General features: G+C 42.4%; 1 protein-coding gene across 1 annotated transcript in view; it reads left to right on the forward strand.

Annotated features, from left to right (window-relative positions):
- gbe1a (glucan (1,4-alpha-), branching enzyme 1a) overlaps positions 1–24,074 on the forward strand; it is a 183,382-nt gene that overhangs the window by 63,874 nt on the left and 95,434 nt on the right. Inside the window, exons 4-5 of the mRNA XM_080436613.1 lie at positions 11,219–11,344; positions 16,782–16,917. Of these exons, the coding sequence (XP_080292739.1) occupies positions 11,219–11,344; positions 16,782–16,917 (262 nt within the window). The remainder of the gene's footprint in view (positions 1–11,218; positions 11,345–16,781; positions 16,918–24,074) is intronic.

The following is a 24,074-nucleotide window of genomic DNA, read 5'->3' on the forward strand; positions in this document are numbered from 1 at the left end:
CTCCTGTTTCATTCTCACTACGGTTGCTGCTATGACACCTCAGAGGAAGGTTTCAAAAGTGTATCTCATTACCTGAAGCTCCTTGGTGGCTGATGTCATTATAATTGCACACCAGGCAAAATGGATGGTTTGGTAATGCTGAGTGAGGGGCGAAGACCTGGCCATTCTTTTTGGTATTGTGGAGGAATTTCTGGGGAGCGTGGACTCTCTTCTTTTTAGTGACAGGAGGAGTACTGTGATCCCTCTCTTTGTCGTCTTCGTCGGACATTATTGTCTTTTGGACCAGTCCTACGGTAACGTGAAAGTGATGCAACAGGGCTCGCTGAAATAACAGAATTATTTGCTACGTTAGTTGTTTATCACACATCATAGTAGGTCTCAAAAAGAGACCAATCAATCAAACAATGCACGAAACTAGTACATGACATTAAACGGACATATTTAGCAATGTTTCATAACATTACGGTCACTTAAGTAGTTTGTTCTTAGTTATTATTACAGTCTCACATCCCATTTACAATACCTCTGCAGTCAGTGTGTCACGGTCAATGCTTTTCACGGTCTGTTTTAGGCCTAGGCTACACGTACATGGATCTTTTTCTAAACGCACATTTTTGTGTGCGTTAGGGCCTTTCAGCCAGAGCCGTCGGAAGCTATTCCCAGTTGGGGGGGACATATTTGTACCGGCCCACGCGCCTCATGCACCAAAACTTTCCGCGGTTCTGGGCGGATTGGGTCAGTTTTCCCCCCAGTCTTTGGTTTATTTATCTCGGTTTTAGGGTTAGGATTAGGGTTAGGTTAGTGCCGGCCTCATTTGAGGCTTTTTTTCCCTCCTCTTTTTCCCCGTGGCCCAAATACGTCCCACGACGAGTCCCCCCCGTCCCCCCCGTCTGCTACGGCCTTGCTTTCAGCCACACGCAAACGGTGTTTTTGGCCGCTAAAACGGATATTTTTGTAAACGGATAAATAAGTGAAGGTTTTCCAAAACATGCGTTTCAGTGGATCTGTGTGGACATGTAATCCGGAGATTTTGAGAAACGATGACGTCATCGCGCATTCGCACATGGTCATTATAATAATAAGTAATATAATAATACATAAACACCAGACCGCTCATGGTCATTATAATAATAAATGAAGAGAGAGAGAGAGCAACACTTACAGTCTATGAAACAAGGCACGCTCATTTATGGCAAAATAATGTCATAATTAATAATAAGACAGTGGTGGGAAAAGTAGCTCATTCACTGTGTGACGAAAACCCTCTTTCTCTGCGCCGAGTAGCGCACACGGCACGCACACGGGTTGAATGTGGGGTCTGTCGTCCTAAAACCACAATCGCCCCGGGTCAAAATCCAGCGACCATGGAGCGGCCGCGGGTGGCCGCTCAAAAGGTGCGTGGGGCGGGGAGTTTTGGGACGATGGAATGAATTGATGAAGTAAAATTCATCTGTTTGCGTAGCCCTGAACATGACTGGTGCTTAGAGTCCCTGCTTTATGGTGGTGTTCGATTTTTTTTTTACATTGCCAACTCTCACATGTACATAAACGTTCAGATTTCAAATATAAAGTGCTTACCCCTGAGCCACGGACGTTACAAGGCGATCCGGACCGCGACAAGTACCCGTATCTCCCGTATTGTGCAATAAAAAGCATTTTAATCCGATCGCCGGCCATTTTCTCCAAATTTTCTCCGATGCTTTCAACCATGCGACACTAATGGTTGGGGGGTGTATTGCACTCTGATACATTACAAAAAAAAGGAAAAAAAGAAAATGGCCGGCGATGGGATTAAAATGCTTTTTATTGAACAATACGGGAGGGGAAGGGGGAAGAGCACTCAGGGAGGGGAAGAGCACTCTGCCCCTACCAGCACTCAGTGCTCATCACAGTGTAAGCTACTTAAACTGAGGAGGGGTAAATACCGAATGCAGCTTCTTTTTATTTTATTTGTTATACCGCGCCCATCCCCCGAATTGCGTAGTTTTCAGCAGGCATTTCATACCTGCGTACCGAGACCAAGAATTGCGTAGTTTGATCGCAAAATAAGTGCAGGTTGGCAGGTATGAGTATCCCTTGAGTCGTCGGTTCCTGCCGGAGCCCGGTGCGAATAGAGAAAAAAATAGAGAGAGAGAGGGAGTGACATTTGAAAAATGGGGGCGTGTTTTGTCGTGATGGATCTTGATCCCTTGGTCCATCACCTCCGATCCTCCAAAGCGCTCTCCTCTTTCGTCTGTCCTCCTCTTTTACACCCCATCATTCCTCTCTCCACCGGTTCCTCACATAAAGGTCACAGCGCTCTCTCTTTTCACGCCTGTCTGTCTGTCTGTCTGTCTGTCTGTCTGTCTGTCTGTCTGTCTGTCTGTCTGTCTGTCTGTCTGTTTGTCAGTCTGTCCGTCTGTCTCCAGTATGTCTGTCTTCGAGTTTGACACCTGCCTCCTCTCCCAGTAATAATGATGGTTATGGGCTTACCTCCAGGCTTCTTCATATACCCCAGTAATCACCTCCGAAAGTGCCATCACTTCATCAGGAGCTTCAAAGAGTCGACAGGAGGTGTGTGTGTGTGTGTGTGTGTGTGTGTGTGTGTGTGTGTGTGTGTGTGTGCGTGTGCGTGTGCGTGTGCGTGTGCGTGTGCGCGCTCACGCGTCGTTTAAATCAACATGGATTTATGAGGAAAATGCAGAGATTTCAGAATTTCTGAATTGGCCATATGCTTCAGGCCTATATTTTATTGCCACACAGCTAAGCAGGTGGAATTGGTTTCCGTTTGACTTGTTTCAACTCAGCACATAAACAGCAGTAGGCAGTGGAGTACCCCCCCCCCCACACACACACACACACACACACACACGTTTTATACTTAACTTGAATGTTTTAATTTGATTCAATACGTGCACACTGCTCGTAATTTATATTTACGGTTCACACATCGCTACAGGCACTAGATCCACTATTACAAATAAAAGTGTCATATTATCAGTTGTTGACGGTGACGTTCTTTCATCAGAAAGTGGTGTGTACCATAGTTAGACGTACACACACACACACACACACACACACACACACACACACACACACACACACACACACACACACACACACACACACACACACACACACACACACACACACACACACACACACACACACACACACACACACACACACACACTCTGTCTGTCTGTCTCTCACTCGCTGCCTCTCTGTCTTCCTCTCTTGGGGCACGTGCTGTTCAGAGACATTACGTAATTACAACTATTCAAACTTACACATTTTGGAATTGCTTTCAGTTATGAAAAGTCATGGGTTTTGGGGGGGTTAGAGGATTCTGATTACCAAAAACTCTGAATGAGTTTGAGCAAATTCTCTTTTATTCCGGATCGAAATGATTACGGTAGGTAGTAAACTTTACTCGCACACTGTGCTCATAAATTGTTTTTCCATTTCGCACCCTAACCCTCTATTTTTAAGGACACAATGAAATGTATCCTTATCCACAGAAAAACATCTCGGGTATTGTTAAAGTTATATTTAACATTGCTTCCCATTTCTTTCTCTATGGAGCTTAACATATCACTGTGCCATCACCGATACGTGGACAGGAAGATGGAGTCAGACAGTGGAAATGTTTCAACAATGCAGACTTAACTGTCACAAGGTGTAGCAGTAACATTTTGGAAGCAAAATGTGTTGGTATTCCCTCCCAGACAAAATAGCAAAAGGTGACCCAGTGGTCAAACATGGCCTTCTTTATTTGAATTCCAGAAAAGCTCCATTCAATTTGTTGTAAAACTTTATGAAATCATGCTGTGATTCTCAACAGATAGTGCCTTTTGTATTCTAGTTTCAGCCTAACTGGCTCAGATTGTATCCATGGCTAACAACGATCAAATGAGCTGCTTGAGTTTTCAGTTGTACAATGCTGTGCCTTTTGCGAGTCAACGTTATAAAACTTTTAAGTCTCCACGCAGAAGGCATACAGCCGCTTTGAAAAGAAAGCGTGAGGCAGATTCAGCAAAGAATGTGAAGGCCAAAGCCTGAGTTAGACTCAACAGTGTGCCAATCTACAAGCTCATGTCGCTGCACGACATGTTGTGAGCTTGTAGATTGCTACAAGCTCTTTCTGATGCACAACCCTGGCACGCAAATGAGTATAAATCAGAAATCACCCGTAATGCTATTGGAGTTGCAAGCTATTGCAAGTACACTTGTGGAGGATGTTGACAAAGCTGTGCTAGAAAGTCCTGTTTTTACCAGTCCACAGACGGAAGTAACAGTTATGTAAGTACATTACATCTACACTAAGTACCTTTCATAACTCATTAGTTATGTAAGGTACATTACATAGATGACAACAAGATTAAAACATAATTGTTCCAGCACACCATTTTTGAGGATGTTAAACTATTGCTGACAGAGAAGAATTTATATGGGGAAAAAAACTTGCAGAAGTTTCTACTGATGGTGCTGTTGTTATGACAGGATCCCGCTAAGGAGTTGTTAAAAAAAAACTAACTTAGAGCAGAATTCAACTCAGAGTTGCTAGGGGTGCATTGCACAGCGCATCGTCTTGCTCTTGCTGCTAGTGACGCAACCAGATCTGTCCAACAGGTGAAAAAGTTTCAGCAGGATTTCAGGGCTTTTTTTCTCTCTCTCTGTAACTCTGCTGCCAGAGGTAACAAGCTGCATGAATTGCAGAAACAGTTGGATGAGCCCCAACCGAAGTTCACCCAGCCACCTTACATATAGTGAGGTGGCTGCCAGTTCACAGTGCTGTGTCAGTGCTGTGTGGATCACTGAAAGCCCTGAGAGATGTCCTGGAGCACATGGCCAACATGGCCCCAATACTCAGGACTCTGACAAAGGGTCCACTGATAGCTATCAGAACTGTTCGAACGTGTTGTTTTGCGCCATCTGGCGCATCGTTTCACGTCAACGACAGATTTGTCCCACTGACACCCACATACAGTAGGCCTACACATGGAAAACTATTAGATTCACTCTGTTCTGTTACTGGCTCACCACAAGGGTTTGTTCTTTTACCATTACTGTACACTGGTGAGTGGCCAAATATTTATATTAACATTTTCTGATGACTCCGTCAGTGGGAGCCTTTAAAAGGACAACGAATGTAGTCATGGCACAATAATGGATGCCATTATCTCATGACGAATCCTACTTAAAGCTGAATATCTCAACAAAAGCCATGAATATCCTAAATATCTGAATACAGTCGATTCAAAACTGAGTTTTCAATCGGCTTGCTTTTTTCTTTCTTTATTTTTTTTACCATAGATTGTCTTTGAAAAACAAAAAACTGCCTCAATCAAATTGTAAAGTGGTCACAATAGAAAACTAGAAAAAGTGCTCCTCGGAGCACAGGTCTCCGCCAGGTCAGGTACGTTATTGTGGCCTCCTGGTGGCGCTATAAATAGGCCAATGTGAAAAGGGTGCCATTTATTCTTAGGTCTTTCACGGCAATCAGACACTGCATTCATGATTTGAGGCATTTTGTTCCAAAAATTTGTTTTGCTAAATTAGACCTGCTGGTGGCGCTATAACAGGCCAATGTGAAAAGGGTGGCATTTCTTCCTCGGCCTAGTGGGAATGTGCGTGTGAAAATTCACGGAAATCGCAAGCTGCGTGCATAGTTTGAGGCTTTTTGTTCAAAACGGACCAATCCTGCAAACTTTGGAAGCCAACCATAGGCAATGAGGATGGAATATGGGAAATCGGACAGATTTGTGTTGATCACATGACTATAGAGATACTGTGTACCGATTTGCATGACGTTTGGATAAAATCTGTAGGAGTAATGTAAAAAAAAAGGGTTTTGCACAAATCGGCCTCCTGGTGGCGCTATAACAGGCCCATGTGAAAAAATTGGGGCAGAGGTTCTGAATTGGCATCCAGGGAGTGTGTGTGCACAGTTTCGGAGCGACCGGGCCAACGGTGCCAGAGATTAGCTGTTCACACACAGACAGGAAGGACGGACGGACGGACGGACGGACGGACGGACGGACAGGGGCGAAAACATACTCTCTCGCCATGACTTTCGGCCTGGCGGAGACAATAACAACGAGCACTCTCAGTCTGTGTATGGTGCAGTTTGCGGGTGCACGGCTCACAAAGATTCACACACAGTAAATAAAGCAATAGCCAGCACTCCAAAGTCCTTCTGGTACTTTTAATTCATATGCAACACGGACAACAGCATACACGGACGCCTTTCGGCGTCAAGCCTTCCTCAGTGTGTATGATACATGCTGAGGAAGGCTTGACGCCGAAACGCGTCCGTGTATGCTGTTGCGTGCTGCATATGAATAAAAAATTGTAAAGTGGGCCAGTAAGCTCATAGGCGAGGCACATCTTAGCCCATCTGAGTTGTATGTCCAGTACTCTTCTCTGCTACTGCATGAGGCAAACTGCTATTCCGCCGAATCGATCCAATCCTCATAGTGAATTTCACATTCTTACCTCTGATCGATGGCTTAAAACACCAAGCTGTAAGACTGGAAGATTTAAAAAGTCCTTCCTCCCTGCAGCTGTTTTACTACTTTATAAATAAACATAGCTGACGGCAATGTTTATCGTTTAGTAGATTCCCCTAGTGTCTATGCGCTGTTATTCTACCTCATGTTTATTTATTGCCTCTGTTTTGTGTGGCATTTTGTTTTTAAATTACTGGTGGTTTTAAGATGTTTTCAGTATTTGTTTTATGTTGTCATGTGTTGCATTGTATGTTTTTATGTTGGAGGTACTTTTTTCTTCTATGAGCAGCAACTTTGTGTCATAATTAGATTTTGGAAATATGCGTTGTCCTTTTAAATATTTGTTATTTGAAGTAATTAAACCCCTCTTCCTTGTTTTAAGTTACTTTGCTAAATGCAAGGCACAAGTTCTTAGTATTTATACAATCCTTCCTTCTGTCCGTCCGTCCGTCCAACCAACTCCTTCCCTAAATGCTAAAGTAGAGGAAGGCTCGCAGAAGCATATAGAGAATTCGACCTGCTCTTATCGTGTCTGCTGCTTAGATACAGAACAGTACTTACTTGGTCATTCAACTCAGGAACCTTCCTAAGCAAAATAGACAGTTTGAGCACAGCCAGAGCCAGTGATGTGCTGAGAGACAGTGCTTTAGCAGTCACGCTTGTGATTGTGAGGGTTAATCCCATAACCACAGTGATAAAATTCCAGTTAATTTACAGTATCTGCACCGATTGACGAGCCCAGGGATTTGATAAAAGAGATCTCATCGTGTATCGCATACAGACAGGCAGCCTATACCATTCTGGTTTAGGATGTGTTGTCCAGCTGCACTAGTGATGCATGGATACCTCACAAGTGGATCTGGTCTTAATTGGCCATTCTTCCTAAACGGCTACTTAAATTCTCCCATTCAACCCAGTTTGCATTGATTCACCCACTGCAGTGTTGCAAAGTCAGTGGATTTGTTCTCATTTGAACTTGAGAGCTGGAACAGTACAGTAACAGTCACTGCAGGAGTCTCCTGCATGCATCCTGCATTACTACGGCTGACTAATGTTCCCTCAAATCTTTTCTCTGCGGTCTGAGCAAACACTCACACTCCCTTGAGCATAACTTGAGCTGATGAACAGTATACTGGGTACCAGTGGTGTAAGGTAACTAAGTACATTTACTCAAGTACTGTACTTAAGTACAATTTGGAGGTATTTTTTTTTACGTTACTAGAGTATTTCCAATTTTCAGTACTTTTACTTCTACTCCACTACATCTCAGAGGCAAATATTATACTTTTACTCCACTACAATTATTTGAAAACTTTAGTTACTAGTTACTTTGAAGATTTTGATTATTATTACAAAACATACATTACCCACTTCAGCCCTATATACATTTCGGCCATTTGAAGATAGCCGATCTACAAGCTCACAATGCGTCGCATCAGCTTGTAGATCTGCTATTTTCTAAAGATTTGTATACTTTTACTTTTGTACTTTAAGTACATTTTGATACCAATGCTTTTGTACTTTTACTCAAGTACATTTAGAATTCCGGATTTTTACTTGTAACATAGTATTTCTATATTGCAGTATTGATACTTTTACTTAAAGGGGAAATCCACCCATTTTCAATATTTAACTATGTCATTAATATAGCATAAAGGAGTTGTGTGGAAATAAGAAAAAATTAAAAAAAAAATTAACATTGCAAAAAAAATTAACATTGCAAAAAAATTTACATTGCAAATTACACCATGATGAGTCATCACAGTGTAATTTGCAATGTTAATTTTTTTGCAATGTTAAATTTTTTTGCAATGTTAATTTTTTTTTAATTTTTTTCTTATTTCCACACAACTCCTTTATGCTATATTAATGACATAGTTAAATATTGAAAATGGGTGGATTTCCCCTTTAAGTAAAAAAAATCATACTTTTTCCACCACTGCTGGGTACACCTTACCACCACCTGACCAACCCCTGACATCATGAAGCATAGATATGACTTATACAAAGAATCTAATGACAGTTCTATTATACAGTATTTGCACTGCACACATATGAATAAATTAGCTACTTGAAATGGATTCTGACTTGTGGTGTTCACACAACCTATATGCCTACATAAAGAGCAAAAGCAATACATTCTGAGACTACAACATAACATTGCATTAACATACTTTTATATGGCATTGTCACAGATTTGAGAACTGACAACTGTTGGCACATACACTTATAATGATGGACTACAGAAGCAATTCACTGAACGATAAATAAATAATTTTGTAAATGGATCTTTATTGTCATGTCACAGGCTTACAGGTGTAAAGAAGTGGGTGAAATTCTGTCACTGAACACTATAATGATTACTATCATAATACAGATATATATTGTGTGCATGGGGTTCTCATCTTAAACAAGCGTAATGCTTAATGAGGGTTTCCAGTTTAGTAGACCTTGTATTGTGAATTTGTACTTCCATGTACTGTTATGTACTGTCATGTACTATTCTCATGTCTTTCTAAATAAACTACATCAATCAATCAATAGACCTTTAAAGTAATACAAGGCAGGTCCACAAATAACGATTTTTAGCAACCTCTGCTGGTCATTACCGTCACTGCAGGTCTTTCGTTTATTCCTGTATTACCCAGAATTCCATTTGTTTTCACCGGAAGACGGAAGCGTTTCAAAAAGCGTTCTTTTAATTGTTTTATACTATCTACGGATCGTTTCTCTTAGCCAGTGGAGCATTAGTTACCGTGAGCTGTGTTTTCTTTTGCTGTTGTTTTTCCATCTTCAAATCATATAATGTCTTAAAAACAGCATGAGATTCCTTTTTGTTATTAGCGCAGTAGTTCCTGGCCAAACAGGAAACCGGTGCGGTAGTTCCTGGCCAAACAGGAAACCGGTGCATTTCCGTTTCCGTTTTCCGGCCGGATGACGTCATTTTCGCGGGAAGGGCGGCCCGCCACCATTTCAATAGAAAATATAATAGAAAAGGCTTTCGGGGGTGAAATTCATGGAGTGGGTGTTGTGACTCACAAAAGACATACAATTTAACTTTAGTTTTGTTTTTTTAAATTCCCTAGTATTACTTTAACGTTTTTAACAAAACACCTTTTGTTTTGACCCTAAATCAAAAGTACAATATCAATCAACTTTAACTTCCAAGGGCTGTTAACTGAGCAAAATATTAAGTTCTGCAAACATGCAGTAAGACTGTGTTGGTCTTATTGGTGTGCATGTATTCAGCAACTATTCATGACATGCACTGAAACTAAATTATATATAGAAATATGTGTAGGAGTAGTGTATGTGTGTTTGACCTTCAAGACTAACTGATCAAGTTGAATGGGTCGCCAATAATTTAAATTACATGTTCAACTGAAAAATAGGCTTCACAGTTACAAAATGATACCAAGTGCCATTTATCTAGCATAGTATTATGTTTGATTGTGACCATGGTTCTGCACCTCATTCCTTATTACCTCCACTACAATGCCATTGATTATAGGCTTTTTTACTGGCTGAAGGCTAATATCATTTATTAATCACATCCTGTAGGTAAACATATCAACAATCATGGCAACCCCTGGGGTGGGGAAATGAATGAGAGAGTTGAAGGTTTGTTGTTGTCGAGATTGATGATGGAATTACATATGGATGGCAGGCCTGATTGAAGGGTAGGGCTATAAAAAGGTTGACGGATTAAGCGCTGACCTTTGTGAATCTCGGTAAGTATGTGCAAGCCAGTCTTCACATACCTTCATTGTGGAGTCGCTGGCTTTCCCAGATGCCCAGAAAGTCCTGGCAGAGAGCAGGTTGACAGCGACATGTAGTTGTGACATTTCTGTTGGGTGACATTCCTCACATTCAAGTCAACGCTTCATCGCTGCACTGGAGATGCCAGTGGTGTTGTCATTTACAAGTGTTTTTGCTAATTGTTGTGACCTACAGTTGTTGTTCCACCTTCTCTGTTGGGTTATTTTAAACTTTTGTTTTTCAATTGAGAATTTTCTTTTTCCTATTCTGCTTGCATTAGTCAAGTTTAGTTTGGTCCAGATATACACCAGTGCTGACTGCTCTCCCAGGATTCAGAAAAACTCATTGTCTGAGTTGTTTATGGTCATTTTTTAATGTACACAATACACACACATACAGTATTGTGCATGCTAGAGCAGTAAAAATAGGAACTAATAGAACTAGAGAGTAAATACAATTGCAATAGAAATATAAAGAATATAAATAGTCTTTATGAAATGTTTTACCCAGCTCAATCAACAAACAAATGTTTGAAGCACAACAAAACGTCTGCCATTGCACAGTGCCAGTACTGCTACGAGTACTACCAGTGACAGGCCTTGTATTCTACATCAGAAAATCTATGTAATATAATTAATAGATTGTATATTTATACGATAATATGCAATGTATGAGGGTGCAAAGTGCATCCTACATACAGTATCCAATCATATCACGCTAAATGCTTACTGTACTGTATATCACTATGAATCACGTAAAGTTTTTACTTTATTCTCTTAACCACTTAAACCCTCTAGACTTTAAACTGTAAACTGAACCTGAATTGGCTCTGCACTTGGACTTGGAATGTTATTTCCTTTCTTTAAATGAGCTGCCATTGTTTCGTCAGACAGATGTAAAGTTTTGGGCAAACACTTTCATTTGAATAAAGTTTGTCATTGACACTTCTTTTTTTCTCCTTCACCCAGCTGGTGGTGGTGACATCAGAGGGGGAGGAGCTGTGCCGGATCTCCCCCTGGGCCAGATACGTCACCAAGAGGCTGGACTCAAGGACCTATGAGTGGGTACACTGGGACCCACCACGACCGTTCCTGGTGTGTATTGTGTGTGTGTTTGTGGTGTGTATTCTGTGTTTGTGTGTCTGTCTGTGTGTGTGTGTGTGTGTGTGTGTGTGTGTGTGTGTGTGTGTGTGTGTGCTTGTATTACTATATTTGTGAGGGCCAAAGGTCCCCACAAATATAATACAATTTCCATAATAGATATTGACAGTTTTCCTGGGGGGGGGAAAACATTTTATGGTTAAAAAGGATTTTGGGGAGATAGGCTTACAATTAGAATCAGTTTGGGATTAGGGTTAGAATCAGGCATTTAGAGGATAGATTTAGGGGTTAGGGTTGGAGGTAAGCCTGATTTATACATGTGTGCCTGTGGGAAAATAGCCGATCTAGATTACGTTGTGATCTACAAGCTCACAACGTAACAGACCCCCAAGGGTCCATTTGGAACCCCCTCAAGGTACCCTGATGGTCCCTGGACTCCCTCTGGATTAGTTTGATCTCTTAACCCTATGTTATACTTCATTGTACAATGGTGTTGCGCAAAAATAACAGTGTGTTGCGTTGTGAGTTTGTGAATCTGCAATTTTTTTTAAATGAATCATTTTATTAAAATCAATAATTGTTGTATAATCAATTACATTCATTAGTCCGAGTAGCTGTTGCACTCCTAGTATCTTTCTTCCTCTCTCTTTTTATTATAAATGTGGGCACAGACAAACATGAATCACCTAATGAGATTAAACATCCTCTGACAGCTGTGAAAACACCCTGGCTTCTTGATGTATTTGTTTTCCCCCGCAAGGCATTATCTGATTGACATGGCTGAAATGAGAAATAGAATTGATGATCGTATTGAAGATGATGATAGTGAGGATGAGGATAAATATGAGGGTCAAGGTTCTTTATTATTGTCACTTCCATAGTACACACTCAGCGTATGTGGCAAAATATTGGGTAACACTTTACTTAAAGATTGGGTCTATAATTTATCATAATGCACTTACCTACGCACTCTTTATAAACGTTTATAATTATGCATAACAACTTATAACAGTGTGTGTGTGTGTGTGTGTGTGTGTGTGTGTGTGTGTGTGTGTGTGTGTGTGTGTGTGTGTGTGTGTGTGTGTGTGTGTGTGTGTGTGTGTGTGTGTGTGTGTGTGTGTGTGTGTGTGTGTGTGTGTGTGGGCCGGGTGTGTGTGTGTGTGGGCCGGGTGTAAAATGAGGCACAACCACCTCGCCTACACATAATCCCCCCCGCTGCTCGCAAAGTGCTTTTAGACATTGTGTGGCGTGGAGTGTGTGTGTTTTCCATCTAATGGCTATAGTCTCACTCATTTCTTTCCGATGGTGGTCATTTCTGACCAGGAACACCAAAGTGACAAAGTTTAATAAACCACTCAAAGTTAAATGAAAATGGGGATCAGCAATTGTATATCATGTCCATATGCCTAGTGTGGAGGAAATCATAAAGTCTTATAGCAATCAGAAGAAAAACACAAAAATCATTATCATTCAAGAAACTTGAAATCGGTCAGATTTGACCTAATCTCTCAAGACAGATTCTGCTAACGGCAGAATCAGAATCTGTCAGCACCACTGCCCTAAACATGTAATATTGTTGTTAGTAGAAATAAACACAGAAGCACCTGGGAGGAAGTGGACTAAGAAAGGGGAGGAGTCAAGTTCCTGTTACTATACAACAAAGGAGGTGGTGCCCCCAGAGGCAAAAAAAAAGGGGAAGAAAAGTCTTTCTCTTTTACTGAATGGGTTTGAGATTGGATTTGACCCAAACACTAGAAGAGGAATAATTTTAACTATTCTATGCCATACTAATACTATGCTATATTATTGCACTTTGCATATTATGCACTTTGTAGGCGGCATGAGAAAGTGGCTAGTGCAGTTCAGTATGTGCACAGTTATTTGGCTAGTAATCTCTCAAGAACAGATTCTGCTCTGCGTTTGAATCTGTCGGGGAGGTTCGTCATAACGTGTGCGCACTGGGCTACAAGTGGGCGTGCCTTCAGATCAGGAAGCAGGCCGCGCTTTACCCAATCAAATGTAGTGGGCGGGATTCACGTGTCCGTCAATCCTTCCCCTCTCGAAACCAACCGAAACTAATTTAACAATAGCGTCCGCGGAGCAGACAAAACCACGGAAAGATATTCACATTTTAACTTGCTCTTTCATCATAGAAACAAGTGGGCTTATAACCAAAACGATCCATGTTCTCTGGGAGAAGTGGTGTTAGTGTTCCGTGTAGAAATATTGTTAGTGGGAATGAAAACATAGTCGCACCACCGGAAGTGATGCGCTGAAGGCAGACCAAAACCCCGGTTTCCTTGCGCACGGGTGCTACGTTTTCTTCCTCCCAGAGCCAACTGAGATAGTCAAAAACAGCAGAGGGCGCTGTTTTTCCTTTTCATTTGGCGCTGGGTTCCCAGATTGTTTGGCTAGAGAGAGAGACAGAGAGACAGAGAGAGACACGTGGGTGGAGAAGTAGAAGGAGAAAGACACGAAGTGCAGTTCAGTCCAGTGGGTTCAGTTCAGATCGATTGGGGGGAAGGGAGAGATGGAGGGATGATGTTTGTTCAAGGTCCTGATGGTTTTGGGGAACGAACTGTCATGCTGTCTGGAAGAGTAGCGATGTTCTTTTGGGCTGTTTCATGTTTCAAGTAATTCTTAGTTTTTATATCTAATTACCACATTTTTTTTCTCTATCCCAGTATAAGCAAATCCCTCGTTTCAAAACGACCTCGTATTGCATTGCCATTTCTCAAAGTTTTGCAGACTCGACATGATGCAATACTTGCAGAATCTTCTTGCAAACGATTTTTTTTTGTGTGTTCAGAAGGATATGCAAAAGATTCAAGATTCAATTATTTGTCATTCACCCATACAAGCATGAGCAGCAAACTGTTGGAGTGACATGTTCTGCAAGGTCTCTCTGTGTGTGTGTGTGTGTGTGTGGGGGAGGGAGAGTCAGTGTGTGTCTGTTTGTCTGTCAATAATCAATCCCCCTCTCAAAACATCTGTGTCTGTCTGTCAATAATCAATCCCTATCTCAGCTTTCCTTGTGGTGCACAGCTAGAAGCCTAGCACAGACAACCACATTTTGTGACCCTGTTTACCTCGACTCCCTACTACTGTTTGCACCTCCATTCCTGCTTTTTCTGCACTTAAAGTATTTTTCTCTCACACACTATTGCTTCATCCTCCTGCAAAAAGTATTGTACGTTCCTATACCCTACATGCCCCTCTCTCTCTCTCTCTCTCTCTCTCTCTCTCTCTCGCTCTCTCTCACTTTTTCTCTCCAAAAGCTAACTCCCGCCATACCGTCCTTCCTTGTCTCCTCGAGCTATTTCATAACTTTGCTTTTTTTCCCTGCTCTTCCCTGGCTTGCCTCACGCTGCTGTTGATGATGTAAGATTCCTGGGGGTATATAGAACACAATGGCCTCATGCAGCAATGTTATCTTAAATTTCTATTATATTTTCTCTTAACTGTCTGTTAAGAGAAAAAATAAGAAAAGCCTACTCCAGATTTATCAACCCGTTCTTAATAGGTGTGTCCGGGTAGCTCAGTCAGTAGAGCCCTCGCCTTTGGACCACAAGGTCATGGGTTCGATCTTGGGCACCGCCAACTCAGTGTATGAGTAGCTCGGTTTGGGTGTGGCAAGTTGGGCGGTAAGTAATGCAGGGTGCTGATGGTAGGTGTGGCGCTCCACCTCAGCAATCCATCTCCCAGGGATCTAGAGCATTGTAACGGGGACAGACTCCTGCGTTAGCGGCTGATACCGACAATAAACCTCTCCCGACCTACTTACTCATAGGTAATGCCCCCTAAAGGGCAGTTTTTGAAGATCCGGATCTGTGGAACTTCCTAATTCAAATAGTAATATCAACATGAAGTTGACTTAAAAAAAAAGTTATATTGTTAGAATCTTCTTGGTTTGGGTGCGCTTATGTGCTAAAGAGACATTGAAAGCTGTTTCCCCATGTGATGTAATTCAATGAGAAGGCTATTTTTAGATTATCACTTTCTGATCAATGTTGAAGACCTATTGAAGAACTATTGAAGTAATCTTACCAAAATGTGGATAATTTCACCCACTGTTGTGTGTGTGATAAAGTAGAATTTTAAATTGATGTTATTTTTCATAGTATTGACCCTAGGGATATCAAAAACCCAGCAATGGCAAAACATTAACATTTGTGATGCTTTAAATGCTTTTTAAAGCCTAAATTATGCTCTATTGTACAACTGTGTCGCGTGGCGAAAATGACCGATCTACTGTACAAGCTCACAACACGTCACATCTGCAACTGAGTTTATGGATTGTCAATTTTCACTGCTCAACACCATTGTGCGCCGAAGTATAAATCAGGCTTTAGTAGAGGGCACGTAACAGAAATTAGAAGAAAGGTACTGAACGCATGCAATATCCTCCAGGGTTTTTTAGTATAGATTTTTTTTTGCCCACAAATATAATCCAGTCAAATTACTGTATGTATGAATGTGTGAATGTGTGAATGAATGAATGATATACATTTTTATCATATACATTTTATTAAATGATATTCTCCAAGTTAAAACTTATGACAAATTACTTGAAAATTGCTTGCTCAGGGTGGGACAATGTTGAGCCTGTGCGCCATGTTAACCCATTAAGACCTGAGGCTGCCTCTAATTTTTTTTAAATCTTCTAAATCCTAACAGTTTTTCGGGAAAAAATATTTAAAAATAATTTTCACGATTTTTCAAAAATAGCAGATCTACAAGCAGATCTACAATGAGCTTGTATATCTGCTATTTTTGATTAGCCAAAGAAATCTACAATGACACAGATGCATTCCCGGTCTTAATGGGTTAAGTGTCTTGAGACAAATTGTGATTTGGAACTATAATATAATAAAATTGAATTGATTAAATATACAAATACCATACATTTCTCAACATGGAAAACGATTATGCAAAATAATTGTGATTATCTCATGGATAATTAGATCTTTTGAATAATTGCTCACATTATATTGTATTGGTGTGGCAATAGCAGTACTCAGCTACGATATAAGCCCTTAATCCTTAAATCATACTAAAGCTGTCAAATAATTGTAGTGTAGATTATTATATTAGACTATTTGTACTATTTGCCTTCAAGATAATGGAATAGAAGTATAATGGCATCAAAAAATAGAAATAGTGATGTAAAATAAATGATAAAAATCTAACTTATACGCAAGTGCAGTACTTGAAAAAAAAAAAAACTTACTTTCCATCACTGGATTTCACTGTGTATAAATCCAACTTATTTATCCTATCATTTTATTGTGGCTAACCTAGTCCATAACCTTGTCTTTCTCTTCATACTCTGAGTCATGACTCCTGAATATTTGATTCGAAAAGTTTTTCTCTCCCTCTCCCAGAGAATCATGAAATAACTTCCCTCTGCTCCTGCTTTCTCCTCCTTCAGCACCAGCACGCTCGCCCTAAGCGCCCTCGCTCCCTGAGAATTTACGAGGCCCACGTTGGCATAGCCTCTCCCGAGGAGAAGATCGCCACCTACAACAACTTCACCATGAATGTTTTACCACGCATCAAGGACTTGGGTAAGCAGTGGTGTAGGGTGTAGATTTTGGTAAAAAAAGTATATTTATATTTATTTATGTTTTACACTTAACTCTCTGGCTGCCAAGAACGAGTTATCGCGAGTTTTTTTTTTAAATGTTCAGAACCCAAGACATCGTGATCCGAAGATTTGCTGCTCTCGGCTCCTGTGTACTTTTTTTTTTACTATGTATTTTTGGCCCAGACATGCTATTTTCAAAGGCAGACAATTAATGTCAACGAGGTCGCGATGACCTCGTTGACATTTGTGAAACCACACAGTATAACCCTCAGTGATTAGTTATCATCAGGGTATCGATCATAATGGAGATAAATATTCCGTGACTACTTGAAAAGGTAAGAAAATCGAAAAAAAACAGTGGGCAAACGCGGCCAGAAATAAGTCTGGCAGTGAGAGAGTTAATTATAATATATAGATTATCACCTGGGAATTTGATAAATACCCCAGTGATTTTGCTTATCACGTAGGAGCTTACTATGAAACCGTGCTCGGCTTGTTGCGAACGCGGAAGGAGGCGCGGCGAAGTGCTGCATGCACCCATGTGACTCACGCTCTCATTGCCTGCCTGCCCCTGGGTGACATGACTCACATGCGTGCACTGCCTGTAAGCAGCCACCCGAGTGCGCCAGAGTGCAGGAATTTAGACAATGCTCTGACACACACACACACACACACACACACACACACACACACACACACACACACACACACACACACACACACACACACACACACACACACACACACACACACTGTCAATGTTCTCTCTCCATCACGGTGAAATAACACGGATTACAAGTCCGTAAATACACAATATTTTCGAGCTGCGTTCGCTTCCAGTGTTCGCGCGTCTTACTTGTGTGTGTGTCTGTGTGTGTCTCTGTCTGTGTGCACTGCCTGTGTGCAGCCAAGTAAATGTCCAATATAGACGTACCATACATCAAATGAAAGGTCTTTGAAAACTGAACACACCTGTCAAGGTTGCGTTTAAGCCCGCCCCTTCCCCCGGAAGCCACGCCCCGGAGAAGGCTCCTAAAAACACCCATTGAAACCCCATGTTAAATGAAAAGTGCCCGAATCGCTCCGAAACTTTTTATAACCCCCCTAAGTGGGGGTCTACAAACAAATACTTCGGGCTCGGATTTTCGCTCCGCCCCCCGGAAGTGGGTGAAACAGGCACTTCAAACACTTTGTTGAATTGTTCAAAAACATTCAAAGTTTTTTTTTTGTGAATTTGTATTTTTCTAAGATGCTCCTTTTAACGCAGATTTTTCTATTTTTTTTTTTTCATTGGTTACTTTTTTTTAAAATAATTTGTTTTAATTAATTAAGCAAAACAGAGCCAGATACAGTCAAAAAAATAAGATTTTTTTGGGGGGTGGCCAATAACTTAATACAATGGTGTGTTTTTAGCCTTATTTTTGCCACATCTAGAAAAAACATACATTTCTATCCACCCACTTCTCTACAATTGCTCATTCCTTTCTATTCTTCTTATTGTTATTTTCAAGCTGCATTTGATCAACTTGATCTTTTGATCATCTAAGCCAGTGATATTCAACTGGTGGCCCGCGGGCCAAATCCGGCCCCAGTTGATCTTTTTTGTGGCCCCTGGAACATCGTCCACCTTCCAATGTAAAATTAAATTCATAGAATTTTTACTAGATGGATGGTTGTACAGGATGAGCATGTTGAATGTTTTTCATAACCGTTAACCGAAGCTCGTTAATCAACCATTAACAGATAAGAATAAAATGTAGAAACTATTTAGAATGGACGAATGTTAGTGACTCACTCAGGGTCCCAAATGAACAACTACAGTACAGTACCAATCCAATCCAATCCAATCCACTTTATTTATAGAGCACATTTAAAAACAACAGTGTTGAACCAAAGTGCTGTACACTCAGTAAAATACTAAAATAAACAAGAGAACACACACAATGAACAAGACAACGATTGACACAATGCCTGGGGAAGCAGCAGCTTCTCAATCTGAATTTTCAAACGCCAAGGAGAACAAGTGAGTTTTCAAACGTGATTTAAACACAGGCAGGGTTTCAGAATCAGAATCAGAATCAGAATCAGTTTTATTGTCACATCACAGGTTTACAAGGTAAAAAAGTGGGTGAAATTCTTTTTTGTACATCGTTCCCATCGCAACGTTAGTTTCCATAGAAAGAAGAGGGGGGGGGGAGAAGAAGAGGGTGGGGGGCAGGTGGGAAGGAGATCAAAACAAGAGAGCAACAGAAGGCCAGACAAGTTATCTACATATTTACAAATTACCTGAGATAATAAAAAAACTAAAAAAACTAAACTAAGGTTTAGCAGCATAGCAGCAATGTATTGTATACTGTGCATGTTATACTTATACTGTGCATGATAGACAATGGACGTTAAGGTGCTTAGAGGAAAAGGAGCACAATAAAAAAAGACCAAAAAAAAGTCAGTGCGTTATACAAGGGATTAAGGTGCAAAAGGTCAGTGCGTGTCCACCTAGAGTGGACTGACCCTAGTATAATCCGCAAGTAGCTCCATGAGGGAGTGCAACAAAAAGTCATTTGTACCTGGTGTAGTCCACAGGTGTGTCCGAGGGGGGGCTAAAGTCCAAGTCATTGTCCCTGGTATAATCCACAGGTGTGTTCAGGAAGAGCCAGAAAAGTCTGCGCCGCCTGCTGTCAGGCTGCTGAACAAGGCCCATGCCTCATCCAGGCTTATGCCCCATTCAGCATTCTGACAGCAGCTGGATTGAAACTACACCAAAACCTGGTGGTGGAACTCTTGATACTGCGGTAGAGCCCCTTGCCCGGTCGCGGTCGTTGTAGGGGGTTGAACAGTCTGTGACTTGGGTGGTGCTTGTCCTTGATGATGCGCTTGGCTTTGACCACGCACCGCTTTTTGTACAGTTCCTGGAGCGCTGGGAGCTCGATTCCCATTATCCGCTCTGCCGATCGCACTACTCGTTGTAGGCTGATCTTTTCTCGGGCAGTGCAGTTCCCGTACCAGGCCGTGACACAGCCTGTTAGGATGCCTTCAACAGAACTGTTGTAGTACAGCCTGAGGATGCGACGTCCTACTCCGAGCTTCTTCAGGCGGCGGAGCCAGTACAGTCGCTGCTGAGCCTTTATCCTCACGTGTTTGGAGTGCGTCTCCCATTTGAGGTCCTCCTCGATGTGTACTCCGAGGAACTTGAACTCGCTGACCCTTTCCACTGCAGCACCGTCGATGATGACCATGGTCTCTCCGCGGCCTCCTGAAGTCCACGATCAGTTCTTTGGTCTTGTCGACGTTAAGAGAGAGGTTGTTCTCCCGGCACCAGTGTGCCAGTGATTTGATCTCCTCTCTGTAGTCAGACTCGTCGTTGTTGACGATTCGGCCTATCACTGTCGTGTCGTCCGCGTACTTTATGATGGTGTTGGAGACATGTGTGGCTATGCAGTCATACGTGTACAGGGAGTAGAGGAGAGGGCTCAGCACGCATCCCTGGGGTGCTCCGGTGTTGAGGGTCAGGGGGTCGGATGTGATGCTGCCCATTCTCACCACCTGATTCCGGACTTTTTTGCCGAAAACCTTCCACCCAGCTGGGTGGGGGGAGGGGTTCCCTTTGTTCCGGCTGGAACAACAACAAACCCAAGGCGACGGAAAAGACCTGGACGACGAGGGACAAGAGCGGGTCTCCTCGTAAGAACAACAAAACGTGGATATAAACCTGCACTGCCTTCAATCCTGCTAGCGAACGTTAGATCTCTGTTTGAATCAAGAACAGTGACCACTATGGACGACTTACTAGCGCGCGTAAAGTATAACAGTGAGACAAGGAACACGTCCATTGTTGTTCTAACAGAGACGTGGCTAACGGAGTTAGCATCTGATTCTTCTATCACTCCTCCTGGCTTCACCGCGTATAGGAAGGACAGAGACCCTGTACTGAGCGGTAAGCAACGTGGGGGGGGAGTTTGTGCCTTGATCAACAACAACTGGTGCAAAGATGTTAAAATCCTAGATAGTCACTGCTCACCAGACCTTGAACTTTTAATCATAGCCTGCCGTCCTTTCTACCTACCACGCGACTTCAGCATTGTGATTGTAGCCGTTGTTTACATTCATCCTGGAGCTAATAAGGACACAGCTATGAGGGAATTACACCAGGCGATCAGTGCACAAGAAAATCGCCACCCGGACTGCGCAGTCATCTGCCTAGGCGACTTCAACCGGACAGACTTAAAAAAGGTCTTTCCCAAATTCCACCAGCATGTCGCCTGCAGTACCCGTGGTGACAATATTCTTGACCACTGCTACACGCCCTTCAAGGATGGATACAAAGCTCTCCGCCGCCCACCGCTAGGAAGCTCTGACCACGACGCCATCCAGCTGCTACCTGCCTACAAACAGAGGCTAAAAAGGGAGCCGGTCGTTGAGAAGGAAATCCGAATCTGGTCTGAGGACACAGACGCTATGCTACAATCCTGCTTCTACCAGACTGACTGGGGGATGTTTAAGAACGCCGCTGGGAATAACATCAACGAACTCTCAGACTCAGTCACTGGCTTTATCAGCAAGTGCATAGATGACATAGTCCCAAAAAAGACAGTTCGGATCTATCCCAATCAGAAACCATGGATGGACAGCGGAGTACGTGCACATCTGCATGAACGGGATGCTGGTTTCAAATCTGGCGACGTGGAAACGCGCAACACGACGCGCGCGGCCCTAAACAGCGCCATCAGGAAGGCGAAAAAGGCCTACACAAAAAAGATGCAAGACAAACTCAGCAATGGCGACATCAGGAGCACATGGCAGGCGGTACACACCTTGACAGACTGCAAAACAAGAACCAGAAGCGAGGTGAACCCGCCTGCCTCCCTCCCCAACGAACTGAACACTTTCTACGGCCGGTTTGAGATCAGCTCCAACCGCGGCAGCCAAGCGGGGCCATCAGCAGCACCAGCAGAGGAGAACCCTCTAACCATCTCGGAGAGAGAAGTGCGTACAGCCTTCACACGGGTCAACATCCACAAGGCAGCCGGACCTGATGGGATTCCAGGCCGGGTCCTTAAGACATGTGCAGACCAGCTGGCGGGTGTCTTCGCTGACATCTTTAACCTCTCCCTCTCCCTGGCTGTGGTCCCTGCAGGGTTCAAAATGTCAACCATTGTGCCCATTCCCAAAAAGGCCAAAGTGACATGCCTGAACGACTGGAGACCTGTTGCTCTCACCCCGATCGTCAGTGTTTCGAGAAACTGGTGAGGGAATACATCAGCTCCACGCTACCTGCCTCGCTGGATCCGTGGCAGTATGCATACCGCAAAAACAGATCCACCAACGACGCTATTGCCATGGCTCTCCACACCGTCCTCTCGCACATGGACAACAAGCTGCTGAAGGACAAATATGTACGTATGCTGTTCGTGGACTACAGCTCAGCATTCAACACCATTGTCCCAGCAATACTTGACAAAAAGCTCAGAGACCTAGGGCTACACCCAAGCATGTGCGACTGGATACAGGACTTCTTGTCCAACCGACATCAGGTGTATGTTTGAGACACTCTAACATGGGGTGGCAGCTTGTTCCACAATGTGGGCGCTATGGACTTTGTTGCTGGGACCTTAAAGGGATACTTCACTTTCGGGCCGGGGACACATTTAAAAAAAATATAAAAAATAAATGAAAAAAGTTATGGAAAATTCATGGCCCCCTCACGACACGCAGTGTCCTACTAATGTGTGAGGGGGCCATGAATTTTCCATAACTTTTTTCATTTATTTTTTATATTTTTTTTAAATGTGTCCCCGGCCCGAAAGTGAAGTATCCCTTTAAGGAGTGACTGGTCAGTAGACCTCAAGACCCTTATTATTGGGAGGTAGAAGTTCGGATATGTATAATGGTGCCAGCCCATTTAAAGACTTAAAGACAAACATTAAAGTCTTAAACTGAATCCTGTAACGAATCCTTATACCGTGTGAAAAAACGTGTTTTTCCCTATTCTGGCCGAAAATGACTGGGGGAAAAAAATGAAAACCGGAAACGGAACCCGAGTCATGAAACCGGATCCCAGTGTGGGTGAAGTAAGTGGAACTCGAAACCTAGAATGAAAAATAAGCAGAATAGCGCGATCAGAGATATAAACCCCAATTAATCACTAGATCGCATTAATGCGATCTTGGCGGACAAGCGCGCTATTTATTAGATCGCATTAATGCGCGATTGGCGGTATATGAGTTAATGGGTTAAGGAGAGCTTGACAAACAGAACATCCCGAGCACGGTACACATGGTATGCTCCACACAGTCCAGGTAGAGAGTTTGTGTGAAGGTTATATTATACATGGCCTGTTGGGAAAGAGGAGCACCTAGGCTATTTATGTTGTTGCACCATCATTTAGCAACAATTAGTTATTCTAACTTTATTTTCTGATTATTAGTATTTATATCAAGCAAGAAACAATCAGTAGTGTGAATGGTGCGTGCAGCCACTGCATCGACGTAATGTGGCTTCAGAGAAATGTAAGGCTGTATTGCAAAGACCTAACATGGCAATTAATATGTTCTATTGCCTCTGTATCCGTGAGAGGCTGGCACTTTCAATTTGAGAACTCATGGCTTCGTAAAATGAAGGCAGAAAGAAACAAGCGAATTACATTATTCCTCTGCGTGATTTTATTTGATCTGCTTTTTTTTGCACAGGACACAAGTGCCTTATTGAAGCCATTAATAACATTAACTCGTTTAAATTGACTGTTGAACGTGTGAATGGCAGCCGCTATGGTCTGCTAATGATGGTCATGACGCCATCCCAGTCAGAGCTCCACGGCACAAAGTTGTTGAGCCAAATGGCATTTTGGCCCGTTCTGACAAGTCCTATAAGAAAGACATAGTGGTGCTGGATCGTATACTTACATAATTGACAGTTTGATGGTATGAATCAGAAAGGATTGTTTTCATTATCGTTTTTTTTGTCTCAATGTTATTTCATCAGCGATTGTTTGAATCTCCAGCGTGAAACGGAAAAAGATCATGTTACCCTCCATTCAATCTGGGAACCCATTGGCTAATCTTATCGTAGGACAGTGGCCTAAGCCTCGGAAACACATTGAGGTTATAGATGCTCATTTACAATTTACACTGTTTTCCTATT

This window comes from Gymnoscopelus braueri, assembly GCF_963280865.1.
Source record: "Gymnoscopelus braueri genome assembly, chromosome: 8".
NCBI lineage: Eukaryota > Metazoa > Chordata > Actinopteri > Myctophiformes > Myctophidae > Gymnoscopelus > Gymnoscopelus braueri.